The following is an 18,966-nucleotide window of genomic DNA, read 5'->3' on the forward strand; positions in this document are numbered from 1 at the left end:
CTTTTGGTCTCAGTATTCATTTTTGGCGACCCAGACCCTGAACATTCTCAAGCTGCCGTTGCGCACCAATACGAGCAGAAATTGAACATTGTTACTCTCCGAAGGCGATGATGAGGACAATAAAAGCTGATAGACTGATAGGTCCACGTCTAGACCTTCCACGATTTTATATCCTAAATTTTATTTTTATTTTTTTAATAAATTCACTTTTGTCTTTTAATTTAAAAAATGATTATATGTAAAAACGTTGGTCCAATCCCTGCACAGCTTCTGCGCAATCTTTATCAAATATTCATCTATGTTTGGAATAATAACCGTACACAAATTTACAATATAAGGTACCTCTTATATTTAGAATTAGTAGGGCTGTTTACGGGACGGACCGGGACCGGGACAGGGACAGGCCCGTCCCAGTTCCGTCCCGATAAACAGTAACGGGACAGAAAATCTGTCCCGTGTCCCGGAGTTGTCCTGGTCCCGGTCGGGACGGGACCAAGACGTCCCGAAATTTTTTTAAAATTTTTTTTAAAAAAATCTGATTTTTTTAATTATATTTTTTTGGGCTTAAACCTTATAAAAACATCTTTTTATTTTCTTTTTTATTTGGTTGGGCACTCTTAAACAAAAGCTCAAAATATTACATATAATAGTCATTAAAAACTCTAAACAAAAACTTTTAACACAATAAAAACTTGCTAAAAATTCTAATCATCAATAATCTCAAATCATTAACAACTATAAAAACTCTAAATAAATATATCCATAGTTCCATACAATAGTCTCAAATCTTAAAAAAATATGAAAAAAATAATATTATATAAATAAGATAAACAATTAAAAAAAAATTTTTTAAAAAGGAACCAGGACGGGACGATCCCGTCCCGTGTCCCGTCCCGGTTTGTCTCGTCCCAAAAAATTTCAGGACGGATCCGTCTCATCCCAATAAGACCAGGACCGGAACGGGCCAACCGGGACGGGCCGGTCTTGAACAACTCTAAGAATTAGTACAAACAAGTAATTTAATTAGGACCAACATACACGCCAGCCGCTTGCTTGTGCGATTATGATAAGGTAGCTTTCTGGACTTTAATCTATGTAATTTTTGTACAATTTTTTATACGCTCTCCGGGCAGCAGTTATGTGTACATTTTAGTCATGTTTGACTATGGTTTTTTGTTTTTAAAAAAAGATTTTGAAGAGTATTTGGATGATCCAAAAATACTTTTTAAAAATATTTTTTTATCAATAGACAAACTCCTTCACGTATTTATTTCATATTTTATAAAAGTACTCTTAAAATTATAATTTTGATTCTACCCAAACACCCTTGAATAGAAAGGCAGATATATGATTATTGAGTTGATTTCATTTAGGCTTAAATATATTTCATTTAACATGCCAAACAAGTATTTATTTAAACAATAAATTGTTTAGAAGTTTTAATAAAATTTGAAGAGCCCATAAAAAATTTTCACCACCCTCATCAAAAGCCGAGAGTCCGGTAGTGATTTCATCAGTTGAGGGATACAATAGAGGTGCAAATATTTGTCAGAAAAATAAATTTAAACCATCGAATCTTCAGTTTTTCAGGTTCCAACGGGAAAAAAAATGATCGCCTTTCATTTTGCCATATCATTTTGACCACGACATCCATGAGGTCATGCCAAGGACATAGCGATGTGAAACGGCGAAACCCACCTACGTTCTATTTAACAGCACAACCATAACTTATTAATTTAATGAAATTAAAATAATAAATACTCAAACAAGGGAAAGGTACAGATTCAAAATTGGCTAAATGTTGAATAAAAGCAACAAACTCTCAGCTTTTATAATTAAAACTTTTTTTTTTCATGATGAGCTTTTGATATCTGGACCTGTGGTGAGCATTTTATGAAGCATGGATGTCCCTTGAAATATCACCATCTGCTGGTAGCTCTTTCTGTAGTTGCCAAGCTGCAGCACAATGAGTGACCCCAGTCAAATCCTTTCGGAAGGCTCAAGTAGGGGCAGTGCCAAAATGTTAGCCACAACCTTTCAAGGTAATAAAGGAAACAATATAAATACCTCATCTGGTGTCATCTTCGTGAACCCAAATTTCTCAATCCAAATGGACTCCGCAGTAGCGGTGGCTGGCAGCACAAGGTTTTTCACGTTTAAGGAAGCCAGCAATTTCTCAATGCAAGAGTATAGTATTTGGAAGTACCCCTGTCATGCCAAACCAAAATACATCTATTTAATCCACCACTACAACGTAAGCAATCCTCATACATATCCACATGAATAATCAATAATGAACCATTCTACAGAAACTTTCAACAGGAGGGAAGAATATGATGCAATAAGTCAAACAACTAGAAGTCCATCTACACCAAGACACAGTACGGATATCATGCTTTGGCTTCACTCGTAAATACCACTGCTAAGAGGTCATGGAATACCACGACTTACTAAGCGTGCACAGATCTTCCTCGTGTGGGTCACGATAAAATTAGGGCAAGGAAGATTTATAAAGACAGATATGGTTATGGCCGCCGAAAAAAAGAAGTAGAAGAAGACAGATATGATGAATGCAAGCATTGTTTCCAAGCCACAGTCCTGCACCTTTCCATGGTTAATACTACGAGTTGCAACTAGAGGAAGCTCTGCAAGATCACTGCCAAAAATTCGAAGCAAGGCAGCTGATACCACAGTTGAACTACAAGATCAAGAAAATAATTCGTGAACGGTAATATAAATATGCAAAAAAAAAAAAAAAAAGAGTCAAACGCAGAAGACCGCTACTTACTTGACCATTAATATTGCACAATGCATTGCCCCAAACTCTTGTCTCCGCACAGTCCTTCTGCACGTGGGAGGTGCATGTTAATCGAGACAAAGGAAAAGCAAACACATTTATCTTAAGGAATTCTTACCCGTATATCATGGCCGTAATAAGATTGCGTCCAGTAATTGAATCAACTATAGGATCAAAGCATTCCTGAAAACATGACATCGTTACCAACTCAAAATGGGTTCCACAAGGTAAAACACAAATGCTCTCCCAAAGAGAGATAATCATTGTGGTCCACTATCAACCCTGCGCCTAAACAAAAGCCATACCCTATCCACTATCCTGAGTTCACAGAGCATGTAGATAGACGCATGGCCATAAGCCTATGCAAAAGCTGACTCATGACATGATAGTTATATAATAATATTAATGCTATGCAGCAGATAAATTACTCTGTCATGGGGCCATTTATATTGAAGGGGAATATATGTTTACCACTTCAATCAGACTTTTATCTAAATATTTCAAATAAATTACAAATTATCCACGCTGCAATCAGATAGACACAAAATGAAGAATCAATTTAAGATGAAAATGTAACACCATTTATAACCAATAAAAGTAGGGAAATAAAGTATATTGCAGGTAAGAATCAAAGCAGATCTATAAAGGATGGCATAAAGGAATTATGATGTTAATCCCCTAAAGAGGGAAAACAAAAAGCATGAAGCAACTTATATTGAAGTATGAGAGAACATACATGAAAGATTGAGACAGCCTGTAAAAGAAATGGCCTAGTTTCAGGAGTAGCAATTTTGCCCTTAAGAAGCCTCCATTTCACGTCAATATCACTAAGGGATTCTAAACCTTTTTCCTCTTGCTTCTTTTTTATAACATCCAAGAGTGGTTCTGGAAGTTTCTCAGCCCCCCTAACCAGGAGGTTCTGAAAAGTAGAATGTATGGTTGAGCAATCATGGCAACAAAACCAATCCCCTTCTGGCAGCTCCTGTCATCAGACCTAGAAATATTATAACATGGCCAGTAGACACAAGATTGGAATCCAAACTATTGTATCCGCATATTAAGACATGGAAACACACAGCATACCTTCAAAAATGACATTTTATGATCCCTCAAGCAGCCAACATGAAATTCTTTGTCACACTGGAAAACATAGGGAAGAACAAGAACATGAACATCTCATGAGTTCACTAGAGACAGAAGGATTCCAATCAAATTTAATACTTGCATCAATAATCATGCCCTTTTATGAACTTGGGAACTTTAGCTATTCAATGTTGAAACTGTAAGCCTTCATGACAATGTACTAGCGTGCATACCTGATCACATATTATTATTGTTCGAGGACCAAATCCTGATTTGCTGAAGTCACAAGCCCTACATGAACAAATTTCTTTTCATAACATGTAGGTAACTAGAAAATTAATAATTATAAAAGATTGCGGAAATGATTAATTCAATAACGCAGTAGGAAGCAAGGTAAAAGTTGCCGATTCCAAACAGCAGAATAAAAATATACACCAAGTTCATGCATAGGCTTCTAATCTCCGTGAAGTACCTGCATAAAGCACATCCATTGAGCTCAGTATCAACATCTTCAACAATGCGCACGCATCTCTTGGTTATCTGCTCAATAGGATCAACTCCTTCAACCCTCCAGCTGCCACAGCATTGGCATTGTGCACCACAAACCTTTCTCTTTGGAACATGTTTTCGCAAAACTTACAGTACCAATTACCCCGTGGAATACTCGACAGAGATGCACATTCTGTACATTACAACGAAATATACGAGCCACTTGGAAGATAAATATCCTTTTATTTGTCAAACAATGCATATTTCTCAGAAATTTATATCGGATTCAATAAATCATGAAAAATAATTTAAGAAAATAATATTGTTTGTTTAAAAAAAAATCGAAGGTTATTTCTTTATTAAAAGAAACGTAACAATATGATAGAAGGCAATGAAGAAAGAGAAAAAGAAAATTAGGAGCGATGAATAAGTCATTAATTGTACATTAGAGATTAAGCCTACAAAGGATAAACAAGAGAATTAGAACTTTATTTTATTAAAACAGCTTTTATTTTATTTTCATTCTTTAATTATTCTCTTATTAATTATCTTTCCATTTTATTTTATCTCATTAGGAGTTATCCCTTGGGTTTTATATAAAGCGCTCATTAATCAGGGTTAAGGTAGCATTGAACGTTGAATTAAGTTCTCTCGACTTGCTAGGCGCCCCTCCTCTTTCTCCCTCTATTTCTATCTATTCTTCCATATCTCCTTATTCCTCCTACCCTCTCCCCCTTTACTCTTTTAAAATTCCACATCTTCAAACAGCCTGAAAGCATGCCCAAGGTGATGCATGAATTTTTCTCTCATCAGTCAACGCTATCTAATTGGGAAAATATATTATGCCAAAGGTAGATCATTAAATAGTTAAGTTGTCTGGCAAATTTTATGTAATGCATATCTGACCTTTATGAAAAGCCCTTGGGCATCCATCACAAAGCAACAGATCTCCGCCATCCCAACAAATTATGCACAAATCATCATTATCCTTTGCAGAGTATTTGCGATCTTTTGAGAGAGATATAGCTAACTCATGGAGTGACACCCCATTTGATGTGTAGATGTATGCATAACTGCCCAAAAGTATTGCAGTTTTAAGAAATTCAAAAGCAACAAGAATTAAAAAAAAAACTACCCAAAATAAAAAATAAATAGAAGCACTCACGGTTTCTTGCGGGAAGCCCAGCCTGCATGGACCTCAAACTGTGAGGGGCTGACCTGCAGAACATTTACAATAAAATCCATTATCTTTATAATTTACTCAATCTTGAGGTGTGCTTACAAGCTTAGAAGAAAAATGTCAATGAGATATACCTCAGAGTTGCAGCATCGACACATTATTCCAAAGCCCTTTTTGTAACCCTCGAGCAGTTTCTGTCAACCAGAATATACGAGTTAATACAGCAAAAGACATATAGACACGAGCTTGCACATGAAATTAATGTAAATAACCTGTCCACGTGCATAATAAGCTACTTCAGTTCCATCAGGCAATCCACCTTCCTCAAAGACTAATTTATGCAACTGCTGATGCCTTGAGAATAACATATCAGATGAACAAATGCAGATTATCATCACTAAAAGAGAGATATTTTAAATAATAATATTACAATAATACAGCCAGCCAGAGTTATACAAATAAGTGATGGGGACCTAAAGAACTAACTTTTTAGTGATCCTCCAATGACTCTTGTTTGGTGAAGCTAAACGCATTGAATTTGAAGTAGTCCTTGCAGTCTTCAATTTTACTGACAATTTTCCGGACCTGATAAAATGATTTATTTGTTAAAGATTCACAAGAAAGCTAAATAACTTGACTACGTCACTGTTGCCTAAAAGATAAAAATTGGAAGATACAAACTTCTTTTTCATCCTCCAAAGACCCTTCTTGCGTGATAGGATAGTCATTGAAGAATTCTTGGAAGACTTTGCACGGCTAACCCATTTTGGTGACCTTAACAACATAGTTTGCAGCAAGTTCAAAAAATTAAAATGAAAGAATGCAAAGAGAGCACAAAATTGTTCGGCAACAAGCGTAGTGATATATATAATATTAGATAAAATAGTTATAAATACCAACTTTGTTCTTTTCTTCCAGTGTCTCTTAATCTGCGAAGAGATACACTTCTCAGAAGTATCAGATTGCTTAGAGGCAGACAGCGGTCTAGGGGACCTGAAATGTAGCAAAATAATGATGAAAAAAGTAATAACCTAAAATAGGATTGGGGAACTTATTGTTGCACCTTCCACAAGGGTTCATCATTTTAGGCGCATCTTTTTCTTTCATTTTGAACTGTGACATTATGTCACTTCATGTAATTTTTTGCGTTGCATACTTTGTCTTGTCCAAAAGCAACGTTTTATGTAAGTACCGCATGCCCACTAGCATTCAGCCACATGATAAAACTGGGATACATTATTTCAAGAATCATATATGTACTGGTTAGGATTTTATAGAATTAACATAAATGTGCATGAGTTTATCGTACATGTTGGAAGCAGACACAAGCCAATAAAAAATCTAACTACAACAATTCAATATTAGTAAGAAGAGGGGGGAAATGTTTCATTTTTTTTTTTTCCTGTGTTATCCTTCTTAAACAAGACTAATTGGAATTGGAAAAATAGGCAGGTCCGTAAACAAGAGCTAAAATCTTTGGAAAGCATACTTGTTTCCAGAAGGCATGCCCAAGCATACACTGAAATCAAGCTGGAAAGATGTTTGAAAATGCCAGGGGTCCTAGTATCATCAGAATAGTACTTTGTGGGATCAAACGCGTTAAAAACAAGATGGAATAATAACACCACCACCATCCCCCAAAAAGAAAATCACACTAACTTTCTTTTTACTTTTTCACAAAGTGGCCTGCAGTGGCTACATCACATCGCAGTGGTACTTTCAACATATTCAGTGTAGAAGATTTTTTTTCTTTTAGTTTATTTAGAAGCATGTATACGAAGAGTCGTAGACTAAGAGTAACAAAACACCGCCCCTTATTCAGCCAAAAAAAAAAAAAAACCGCGCCCCTTTAAAGCAGGCCTTTAATTGTAAGTTTTAGGTAACCAACAGTACTGTGTAATCAGATGGTGACGATAAAGCATGCATCTTTAAATCCTTATTGTATTCCACGCGAATACTTCAAAAGAAAAAAAAAAAAAAAAACTTTTTAACGGAGAGGGAAGAAACGAGTACCTGACTCTTTTGCCCACTTTATCGATGGAATTGTCTTGAGATTCCTTGGACTCCTTGCAAGAACTGCATATAGACCCTACTCTTTCCACACAGGAAGGAGGGAAACATACTATGGAAATAACAGATGTAAGAAAAGTATAAGTACACAAAGCAAATCTTTTTTAAAAAAAAAAAAAACTCTGTCCTCGTTTACTTTGACTTTTGCCTCAAAATCCCATTATCAGGATGATAACCTCGCCCAACCAAAAACAGTTAATGATGAACAGTAACAAAAGATATGCTCACCCTTGCACATTTTACAAGTGAAGTACTTTTCATCAGGTGGAGAACAAACAACGTTTTGAATTGTCGCCTCCAGAGTATGTAAGGGAGCTCCTCTGCACGCCCTCAATAGCTCAAGCAGGCTCTTCCCATTTTCCAGACAAATGTATTGTGCTGCTCGCTTGTACGCTTTGCATGCATGAATCTCAAATTGGGAAGGTGGAATAACCTAGGTGGGTAGAAAATGGAAGTGGGGAAAACTCACGGGAGTGTATAGACCAAAGAATCCATTGCACAAGCAAAAGAAAATCATAACTAACCCTGCGTCCATTGCACAGACAGCAAAAACACAATATTCCCCCGTCTTTAATAATGCCTCGCAGTCCCGAAGCCTGTAATATAAACGCACAGACATTGAAGATACATTTTTCCAGTTTAACTATCGGCAAAAAGGATTATTAGAAATATCCAGGAAAAAAAAAAGGATGATTAGAAATAACTCCACCGAGGGCCAAGCCCGTTAATAGCACGTTATGAACTATTTAACTCAACGCTTCTCTGAGAGACAAGTGTGAAGTGTCTGTTACTAAATTTGGAAGTCCTACTTTAGTCAAACTATTACTTTTGTAACATCGAACGTAACTTAGACACGTACAATTGCAATCGGCTTAAAAAATAATAATAAATATATAGATAAATAAACTAATAAGGGCAACCTTCTTTCCGCCCATGTAAACGACAGGAACCCCATCCACTAGACCAGTATCGAAGAGCTCCTTGACGGTCATAGGCTTCTTGTTGAGCACAATCTTTTTTGACATCTTCAATTCCAACTTATTTCTTGGAGCTGTTAATGCGCTGGGGGCAGCGTTCACCTTCCCATCCGATTTAGTATTTTCAGTCTGGGTGGATTCTGAGACACTCGGAGCCCTATCAGAAGAGCGAACCTTTGTTTTGAAAGTTGACCGAGAATAACGCTTCAATGTCTTAACTACAACATCTTTCTGTACACTATCAACGTTAGAAATAACCACAGGAACATCACGGTAGCCACCTTCCCCCGCACGATTTTGTGCTGGCACGTTCTGCGGCTCATTGTAGCTTTGAGGCTTCTCCGTACTGCAACGGGCTCCAATTTCTATTCTATTTTCTACATTGTCTATCTCTACACCGCCTCCGCCTTCCGCCCCTGGAATGTGTACATCTGCTTGCGGTTCTACAGAGGTCTTTAGCTTCTTAAACTTCTCGTTCTTAGAATACCCATCATACAAACGCCGAACCTTCCTTTGTCGAGTATAAACAATATAACCATTCACCACAGCACCTCTAACGATCCTAGAACCGTCATTCTCAGAAACCTGAGCATTGACCATCGTCTGAGAACCAGATTGAGTTTCCGAAAGCGAAGTTGGAACGAATGCATCATGAGATTGGCCTTCCGAAACAGACAGTGATTCGAAGTCTTGCTTCATGGCCGCTTCGAACACAGGGAGCGAATCAGCGCCTAAATCTGCAGGAAAACAAACGAATTGAGTAAAATCTAATGCCCCAAGTGATTGAAATTAGAATAAAGCTACAGAGAAACCTACGTTAAGGAGATGGAGTGCATTAAAGCTGAAATTGAAGAGGAATAGCATAACAGGAGTGGGAGTGAGCAGATATAGAGAGAAGGGTTTTGAAGGAGGAAACACCCTTTTCAGGAAATTGGATTGGTTTCGAAGAGAATGGAAGTGACGAAGCAAGCGAGGGTGAGAGGGTTGGGTCCACGAGTTTCATTCACTCGCTGATACAGGAGGGTGGGCTAACCATACTCACAGTCACAGGGGGCGGGGGTAGAGAGAGAGAGAGAAGTCGAGTGGGATGAGATTTGGGATTTCGGAAAAGGGGAAAGTGGCAGAACTGTAAATTTAAGGTAATTTTAAAACTTTTGTGAAGCTGCTCCCCCCGCACAACTCCAAAAACTGAAACGCCCGAATTGACCAAAGGGCCCTAAAACATTGTTGCCGTTTAATGTTTTCACAGAGTTCCCGACATTTTCAAGTCATAGAAGACTATGGTGTCACGTTAATGTCAAAAGCGCTTCTCATCCCGTAAGATACAGTACTCTACTATGCAATAAAGTAGATAAAAATAGCTGGTAAAAAAAAAAGTAAATAAAAGCAATCATAATATTGGTGTTATACTGTTATTGCAAGGAGTAATAAATATTTTATTTTTAAGCTACACAAATACGTTCATGAGCCATCAATATATATCAAATGTTGCGATCTGAGACCATCCATCTTTTAGAGAAGCTTGCGTTATATTTATTTAATAATAGAAACAATAACAATAATTAATCAGTTTATTCCAAATTTGTTGTTGAATGATTTTGAATTTGTTAACTTTGAATATTGACCATTTAATATTGGTAAATTAAAATAGATTTTCGAATGCTTGTTTTGGTAATTAAATAATAGGCATAAAGGTGTTTTGATTAAAGATATAATTTGGCTTAACTTTATTCGAAAATTTTTTATATTTTTGCTTCAAATAAAGCTTTGAATTTTTCTAAAAAATAAACGAAATAGCCGTTCTATTCTGATATCACTTTCAAAGGATAGAAATCTAAAAAGGGGAGAATTCCATGGGAAAAAAAGTTTGAAATTATTTAATTCTAAATTAAGTTCGGTAACAACATTTTAATAGATTTTGACAATACTAGACTTGCAAATAACATCATATTTTTGTAAAAAAAATTCTATTTGAGATTTAGTGATTTTAAACCTCTTTTTATGAGATTCTCCGTTTAAAAATAATAATAATTTTTTTGCCACTAATAATCCATGCTGGATAATTTAAATATTGCAATATGAATGAAAATTGATGATAAGTATATTATCATACTGCTTATTGGTTTTAATTGATTAATTGATTGCTATTTGTTTTTCGAATTCAAAATTTTAGTATTATTCTTACGTCAACGTTTGGTTATAATCAAACACAACTTGTGCACATTGTATGGCCCAAAGGAATAAGTTGTATTATTCATGATTCGTGTTATCTACTTAATATTTGATATTTGATGGATTAATTATACTGATGCGACATAGAATAATGAAGTCTAAGTCCAACACCTGTATGTGAACACCGTAAGATGAAATACCCATCTAATCAATTTTAATTTCTAAGTGAAGTGGCCAAATATTTGAATAAATATATATTAAGCTCGTTCAGAAAGAATGGTTATTAGTTGCTCAATCAGTGGAACTAGTGTCATTTTGTTTCTGGTGCCCTCCAAGATAAAGATGAAGCTCTTTATCTGATCTTTCGCTCTTAACGTAGCATCTAGTGACAAAAATGTCCTTCTGAATTGAGGCTTTGGAAGCTCATTTTATTTCATACTGTAGATTGAGTTCAATTTCATTCTCGAGCACTGTTATAATCACCTTGCACTCTTTATAACGGCCACGAAACAATGTCCAAGAAAAACTATGCGCGTGCGTTTGTATATGTTCACAACCGTAGGTTGACTGGTCGATGAATAAAATATACTTCACATGATAAAGCGCACGTTTTGATTTGATTTTGATATAGACTTGCATGTTTTAAGTTGGATATCTGTTCCTTGTCATTTTCTGCTGCGTTTCGCCTGTAAATTTTCTCTCATAACGAAACTGAAACCATACTTTAGATTTATACAATATCAATCTCAGTCTCACTATTAGTATAAAGAACTTCTCAGAGCTAGCCTCTGGTAAATGGATAACAACGCCCCCCAGGTTGATCAGTTCATCAAAACACAAGATACTATATAATTGTTACATATCCATATCAGATTCAGATTAACGTATTAATTGCGGGATCGGGCCTTCAAAAACATGCCGGTTGCTGATAAGGCTTTTGGCAAGTGCTTAATATCGATAACTACACTAATATTGAAGTTGCAGAACACGTTTATCACACTAGCTGGATAGTGGAGAGCTTCTTAATCTCCATATACGTGGTTGTTTGTGCCTTTATTACCAATATCCACTAGTTGAGATTGAAATGGATAAGCAAAATACTAGTGAAATTTTTTCATCCGTTCAAGATGATTTTTTTTTTCCTGTTATTCTTGAAATGAGATATTCAAGATCTAGACGAGTTGAGTAACACATCTCCTAAACTCGACTTGTATATAGACCAGCCAGCAAACTCCTTTGTGAACACAGTGGAATCTCCGAACACCTTTAAAGAGTTGAGTTCATTACGAGCCCTAGCTGGTTAGATGCTCCGTCATTGACATGGACACAGATATAGATCAGATCTGGTAATTCGGACTTCGTTTTGCCTAACTATCCTTACTTTTTCAAAGATTTAAAGGCGCAGTTCTTCACTAGCTAAAGTATATTTTTACGACCCTCGGTAGAAATTGAAAATCTCTGTTGCTCAACAGATTACAGTAAGAAATGCGTCTGAAACGAGAACAAGTACAAACTTAAGAACATTAATTTATTGTCCTCCGAATGGCTAGCAGCCTGATCATAACTCATAACCATGCTCAAACTACAGTAAAAAGGAAAAAGAGGAGATGAGAAGAGATACACCTGGAAGAGCCCTCACAGGGAGTGATCAGGTGAGACCGAGGAAGTGAAAATGCCAAAGGATCGAAGTTGCCCTCTTCAAGAGAAATCATTCTCAAGAATCTGATTGGTTCATTCATTCCCAGCAGACTTTATTCTTGAATCTAAAGGGGAGCAAGTGACAATGGAGGATACAGATATTCAGCCACCACGCCTCCGCCATGGGCAGAGGAGGCCAAGCTGTGGATGCGACTGAGAAGAGAAAGCAATACATGGTTATGATGATGGAGGACGAAGAGGGTCTGAGAATGAAGCTAGGATTGATTGTTATAGCCAAATGGTAGGGTTTACTCCTTTGGTCATGATGGTAATAAAAGCGTGAGATGACTTAAATACCCGTGGTGTATTAGTGTGGTGGCGACTTTTCGTGAAAAAAGACACATAAAACAAAAGTAGAGAATGAAAAGGAGGTTCCTGATCAAGCATCTTCCAAGGGATATGCCATTCCAAGTTACTGCACATCTCATTACGATCCCCACTTATAATTATTCCTTTTTGGGAAAGACCTCAATCGAACCATACGGTTGCGAAATATCCGCCATGTCTCGTTCAAATAGAGCCAAGACTGACTGTACAGCATGATGTTAGTTTAGGTTCATGGAGCATCATCTTCGTAACTGGCGAAGTCAAACTCTCCGTATTATTACATATATAGTTCATCAGAATCGAAAGTTCGGCGGCTTTTGTTATAAAATACTGGTTATTAGCGCGGATCATTTGATAGTTGGCACTTGGTTGGTTGGTTTGATCGATTGTAGAAGTATACATGTTACTGCAAACTGCCCATGCTCGAGAAAGACGAGATGTATACGCAACATTATTCGACTTAGGAAAAGAGGTTCTATGGGGCATGCATGGGTCCCCCAGTATTTTAATATGATTGGGCAGTTCTGGTCTCCTTTACGGGGAAAACATTTAGAAAAGCATCCCGTTTGATTATTGGGAAAATGACAGATAAAGAAGGCTGAAATAATAAAATGCCAGAATGGGAAGCTAAGCAAATGTATTACCAGATAGGGAAGTGTTGCCTGATTTGGGATTATGCAAATGTTGCACAATTACAAAACAGCCCCTGTCAGTCAGCGTTTGAAAGCGGAGAGAGAGAAGGCGCGCGCGAACACTCCTGCACTGACCGTCGTGCTTCCCGGTTTCTCGCTTCCACCATCCCCATTGTTGCCCTAAAAACGCCGGCAAGCTGGACAGTTGAGGACCCCGAAATAGTGTGTGCGTAAGAGAGCAGAGGAGTTGGAAGTGGAAGGGCGTGCTGTTCGAAGGGCGAACGTGGTCGCGTCTGACTGATTGTGTGGAAAGACGAAGGTTGGCGCACGGTGATTCACCATTGCAGTTAACAAGCATCAACAGCATTTCAGTGAGGTAAGTTCAGGCATTTAAGTTTCGTGCTGTGGTCGACGTTTCTGGGTGAGTCTGGGAATCAATGATAGGGCAATATTTAGATATGACGCGATGAAGTTTGTGAATGACAGGAATGGCGATTAAGGGTTTATGCTGAGTCGCTATGGCAAGCTATTCTGTTTTTAATAACGTAGTTGAGAACTGGAAAAATGGGTTTTGAAATCAGTAGGAAAATTGTCTGATTGACTGGAAAAATGATATGAACAACTGGAAATGACAATAACATACTGGTAAATGACTATGATCGAACCTAAAATGACCATATTCATAGTAATGACCTTACTGTCTGAATGAGTGGAAAGATTATATGAATAAACTGGAAATGACAATACCAAACTGGTAAATGACTATGAAGGAACTTGAAATGACCATATTCATAGTAATGACCTTACTGTCAGACTGTAATGGCCATGTTGGTAATGACAATGAATTAAGTGGGAATGACCATATTCATATTAATGACCTAACTGTTAGTCTGTAATGGGCATATTGGTAATGACAATAAGTTAACTGGAAACGACCATATTCATACCGGCATCCTTACTGTCACTCTGTAATGGCCATATTGTAAATGACAATGAATTAATTGGAAATGACCATATTCATAGTACTGACCTAACTGTTAGTCTATAATGGGCATATTGGTAATGACAATAAATTAACTGGAAACGACCATATTCATACCAGCATCCTTACTGTCACTCTGTAATGGCCATATTGTAAATGACAATGAATTAATTGGAAATGACCATAACGAATCTGGAAAGAACTAGATGTGTAGTAAATGTATTAAAATTATGATTTAATGATGGTACCTTGATGACTTTGCAGAACTATACGAGATGGTGTTGGAAGAAGGGGAAGGGTCCACAAGCAAAGGAGTCCACAGTGGGCTTGTGTTGTTCAGAAGGGAGTATATGGCTAAACGAGGTGAGAAGTGTAAAAACGCAAGAGAAGAAAAAATTGAAGTGGGGAAGGCATGGAGGGCCCTGAGTGAAGAAGAGAAAGATAGGTATAATGAGAGGGCAAGGAAAACGAAGCCACAGAAAGGTGAGAAGAAGAAGTATGATGTTCCCTTGTACACCCGGTGCTCATTGCCCGGATTTCTATCATTGGCTGAATATGTGAAGAAGAACAGGCGGTTGAGGCAGAAAGTTCAGAGGATGGGATTTGGGAACTTGCTTAATGTGAATGTGAAGCAACTTCCACGTGATCTACTTGTGTCATTGTTGAGATGCTATGACCCACCAACGCATTTTTTGACCATTAGAGGGCAAGGGCAGGCAATTGAGGCAAAAGATGCGCATGAGTTTCTAGGTGTACCTGACAGTGGGGAGGAAGTGAAATCTGATGTTAGTGAGGATGACCCGGAATACAAGAGGTTGAAGGACACTTATTGGAAGGTTCCATTTACCCAGATACTGAAGAGGATATTATCTGGGGAAGAAAGCGACAATTTTGAGTTCCTATTTATGCTTTATACAGTTGGAGCTTTTCTATGTCCTGGGTCAAGCACAACTGTACATATACGTTTGTTGAAAGTGATGCGTCACACGATGAATGGGTTTTGGAAATATGATTGGTCAACGTACATAATCAAGAACCTGTGGAAGGAAATGGGAGACTTTGTGAAGATGACAAAGAAGAAGAAGAAAGGAACCTGCAATGTTGGAGGGTGTCTTTATTTGCTGCTGGTAAGTCAATATTTTTCTTATGGTTCACTATATTTTTGTCTTTTGTTATTGTTGCAGAAGTGTGACCTATCTTTATTTGGTTTTGCAGCTGTATTTTGTTGAGCGTTTCCCGCTGGGATTGTCTGTTGACCGGGGTTCAACAAGCGCCATTGAATATTGGACCGAGGAGAAGATAAAGGAGAGGGTGGAGAAAGAGAGAGGCAGCAGCATGGGAATATTGCATGGAAGCAGTGGCAGCGAGGTATACTCAGCAGGACATGAGGACAGTTCAATTTTGCAGTCTTTAGATCCGGTATGTGGGAACTTAGAAAATATACGTGACCTGAGTTTAAGTCAGTCTATTAGCAAGGTTGATACTTGAGATGACAAGACTTTATTTAGAAATGACCAGTGAGATACTGGCATTTGATAACAGTGAACAATTTTTTTGATATCTTCATTTACTGTGTATGCAGGCATTGAAGGAGTTGAGGGCTCGTTTTGTGAAGAAGCTTGAAGAAAGCCAGAGGACGTTAATGAAGGCTCTTGATGATGAGCTACTCAAATTGCAGATTGGATTGAACGCCAAAGTTAAGGGGATGGGGAATGAGAATGCCACTGCTAAAGAAGGGGTTGAAACAGTTGGTGATGCAGCTGGTAACGATGCTGAAGAAGCTGATGATGTTGACCGAGTGGTGGAGGAGATTGCAAGAGAGGTTGCAGCGGGAAGTGCAGATGAGGAACTTGATGAGGATGAAACCAGCAAAGGAGATGATGAGAAGGATGAGGATGAGGAACAACATGACCTTCATGACAGGGAAGTCAGTGATGATTACATGGTTGAGGAGGTGGAAGAAGAGGGTGACCGTGATGGTCATGGAGGTGATGACGACGACGACGAGGATGAGGAGGAAGATGACCATGATGACAGGGAAGGAGGTCATGTGGTTGATGAGGAGGAAGATGACCATGATGACATGGAAGTCAGTCATGATTATGTGGTTGAGGAGGCCGAAGATGATGATAAGGAGGTTCGGGATTCAGATGATGAGGGGGAGGAAGCTACACATGTACTGACAATGACCCCTACCAATGTTCCTTTGCTGTTGGATCGAGAATGGGTGAGCAGTGACAGTGGGGAGGAAGGAGGGCCTGAAAAATCGATTGACCTTCGGAGGTCAACAAGGGCAAAGAGTTCCACAATTAAATCTCCGTGGATAGAATTCAAGGCAGCTCCGAGGACGAAGAGGCCAAAGGAGGAAAGTGACATCTTTTTCACTTTAATATCCCGTAGACCCAAGGGAGAGGAAGAGGGGAATATGTAAGTATATCCGTAGCTAGTGTTTTGTTTTTAAATGACACAGTGTGCCCTGAAAATGACAGCAATAGGATTGAAAATGACAATAACATACATGGGAATGACAAGTATTGATGTCCCCAACACCATACTTTCTGTCACTGACATCTGACAATGTTTGCAGGACTGTCATCAAAATGTTTGATGAAGATATAGACCGACAACAGCTGTTTTCCCTGGGTGGAGTGAACAGAGTAAATAACAGGGTATTTAAGAATGCTCTGTCCCTGCACCCACGATTATGTTTGATAATGTTTGGTGAGATTATTGTACCAGAATGACGTTTTCACTTGTGTTCTGTAGGTGCTTAATTTGGTGTGCAAGGCAGTGATGGAGGACATGAAGGCAGAGTTGGGGCCAGGGAAGAGGCACATTTTCGATGTTGATTTCATGGTGAGGTTGCATAATTCCAAATGCAAATACCAATGACAGCAATTGAATTGGAAATGACTTGTTCTCTGTTAATGGATTAACAATTTCATGTCATGCAGAACATGATGGCACATGATCCAACCTGGAAAGCCCAAAAATATAAGAAGCTCTTTCTTCCTGAGTTCGTTGGCTACAACTTAGCTGAATGTGATTTCATAATTGGTCCTGCTCTTGTTGGCCAACACTGGTTTTGCGTTGCCATTCAGCCTAGCACATTGGATTTCCACGTAATAGACTCCATGAGGAACCATTTCGGAACCAAGGACAGAAAGCAGAAGAAGAAGGTTGTCATCAAAGACCCAGTGGAAATGGCTGTGGATGATTGTGTAAGAAAAAACTCATTATCTTTACCCTAGTTTTTGAACTTGGAAAATCATTAAACTTTCTATGTTGGTCCTGAATGTTGTTGCAGAGGAAGAGGCTCAATATTATACTGGACTTGGTCAAGCCAGGATTGGTTGGGAAAAAGCCAATGTCTCCCATGATATTTGCAGCAGTTCCCCAGCAGAATAACCTGTCAGTTTTGTCAAATTCGATTTCTGTGGGGTAAATGCACATGTCAGATGTGTTAACTAACTGTGCTGATATTGTTGCGTCCACAGGAGGGATTGTGGGGTGCACTGCATGATGTGGCTGAGAAGATGGGAACCTGGTGTGACCCTTACCTACACAGAGGAAGAAGTTGCTGGCTTTCGTCGTGACCTGACATGGTGGTTGGTCAATCATGAACAGAATGAAAAACGTGACGAGGCATTGGCCCTTATTCGACGACCACAACCAACCAAGAGCACAAAGTCCAAGAAAAGGCGTCGGTCTTAGGTGTCTCGATGTTAGGGTCATAATTCACTTGTCCTCTGTTAGATTGCTGTATGTAATGTGCATTGTAGGCTGACCAAAAATTTACTGTGTATTGTTATGGTTAACAAAGATTGGTGTCCATAAATGTATGATAGTTGAGAACCATGATGCCAATTTATTCCCCAGTGACATGAATGAATCTGGTTTTAACCACACAAAAACAGATGCTGACAACAACCCCATTGGACATGTGCTATTGGTTTTCATTTTTTGTTCAGGTCACTAAATTTTACTTCAATATATCCTGTTGGTATCCAACAGAAAATGACCAGAACAAATTTAAAAATGATACGAAGTGAAGCGAATATGACAGCGATAATGACAAGGATCACCTGGTCTGATTTTACAACATCAGTTCAGCACGGCTGTCAGCTTATGCTGATAGCATCACTGCCAATGACCAGAACAAATTTAAAAATGACACGAAGTGAAGCGAATATGACAGCGATAATGACAAGGATCACCTGGTCTGATTTTACAACATCAGTTCAACACGGCTGTCAGCTTATGCTGATAGCATCACTGCCAATGACCAGAACAAATTTAAAAATGACAACAAGTAATGCGCCATTAACAAAAGCTAACATCCCCATAACAGTAACTTCCTTTCATGTATTCAACAAGTGGACATTAAGATACTAGCCACACTTAATGCTCCGTTATCACTGAAATAACTATCAGCTTACTTACAAAAAAATGTCTCCACCTAGCTCCTAACTACAACCCCAGTCCCAAAAAAGTTGACAAGGGCGGAGCATACAACTATGTACACCAAAAAATGACCCATCCCCACTGTACTCGAAACT

At 38.2% G+C, this 18,966-nt stretch overlaps 1 protein-coding gene and 1 pseudogene across 1 annotated transcript; one reads left to right on the plus strand and one right to left on the minus strand.

Annotated features, from left to right (window-relative positions):
• Positions 1–1,672: 1,672 nt before the first annotated feature.
• LOC114745975 (uncharacterized) lies at positions 1,673–9,693 on the minus strand (annotated as a pseudogene).
• Positions 9,694–14,611: 4,918 nt separating this feature from the next.
• Positions 14,612–16,838, plus strand: LOC114745959 (uncharacterized). Its single transcript, XM_028934141.1, has 4 exons — positions 14,612–15,534; positions 15,623–15,775; positions 15,990–16,395; positions 16,531–16,838. Exons 1-4 carry the CDS (start codon positions 14,683–14,685, stop codon positions 16,836–16,838), a joined length of 1,719 nt encoding a protein of 572 aa, XP_028789974.1. The 5' UTR covers positions 14,612–14,682.
• Positions 16,839–18,966: the final 2,128 nt, after the last annotated feature.

This window comes from Neltuma alba, unplaced genomic scaffold (genome assembly GCF_004799145.2).
Source record: "Neltuma alba isolate B1F8T4 unplaced genomic scaffold, ASM479914v2 tig00004862_pilon, whole genome shotgun sequence".
Classification (NCBI taxonomy): Eukaryota; Viridiplantae; Streptophyta; class Magnoliopsida; order Fabales; family Fabaceae; genus Neltuma; species Neltuma alba.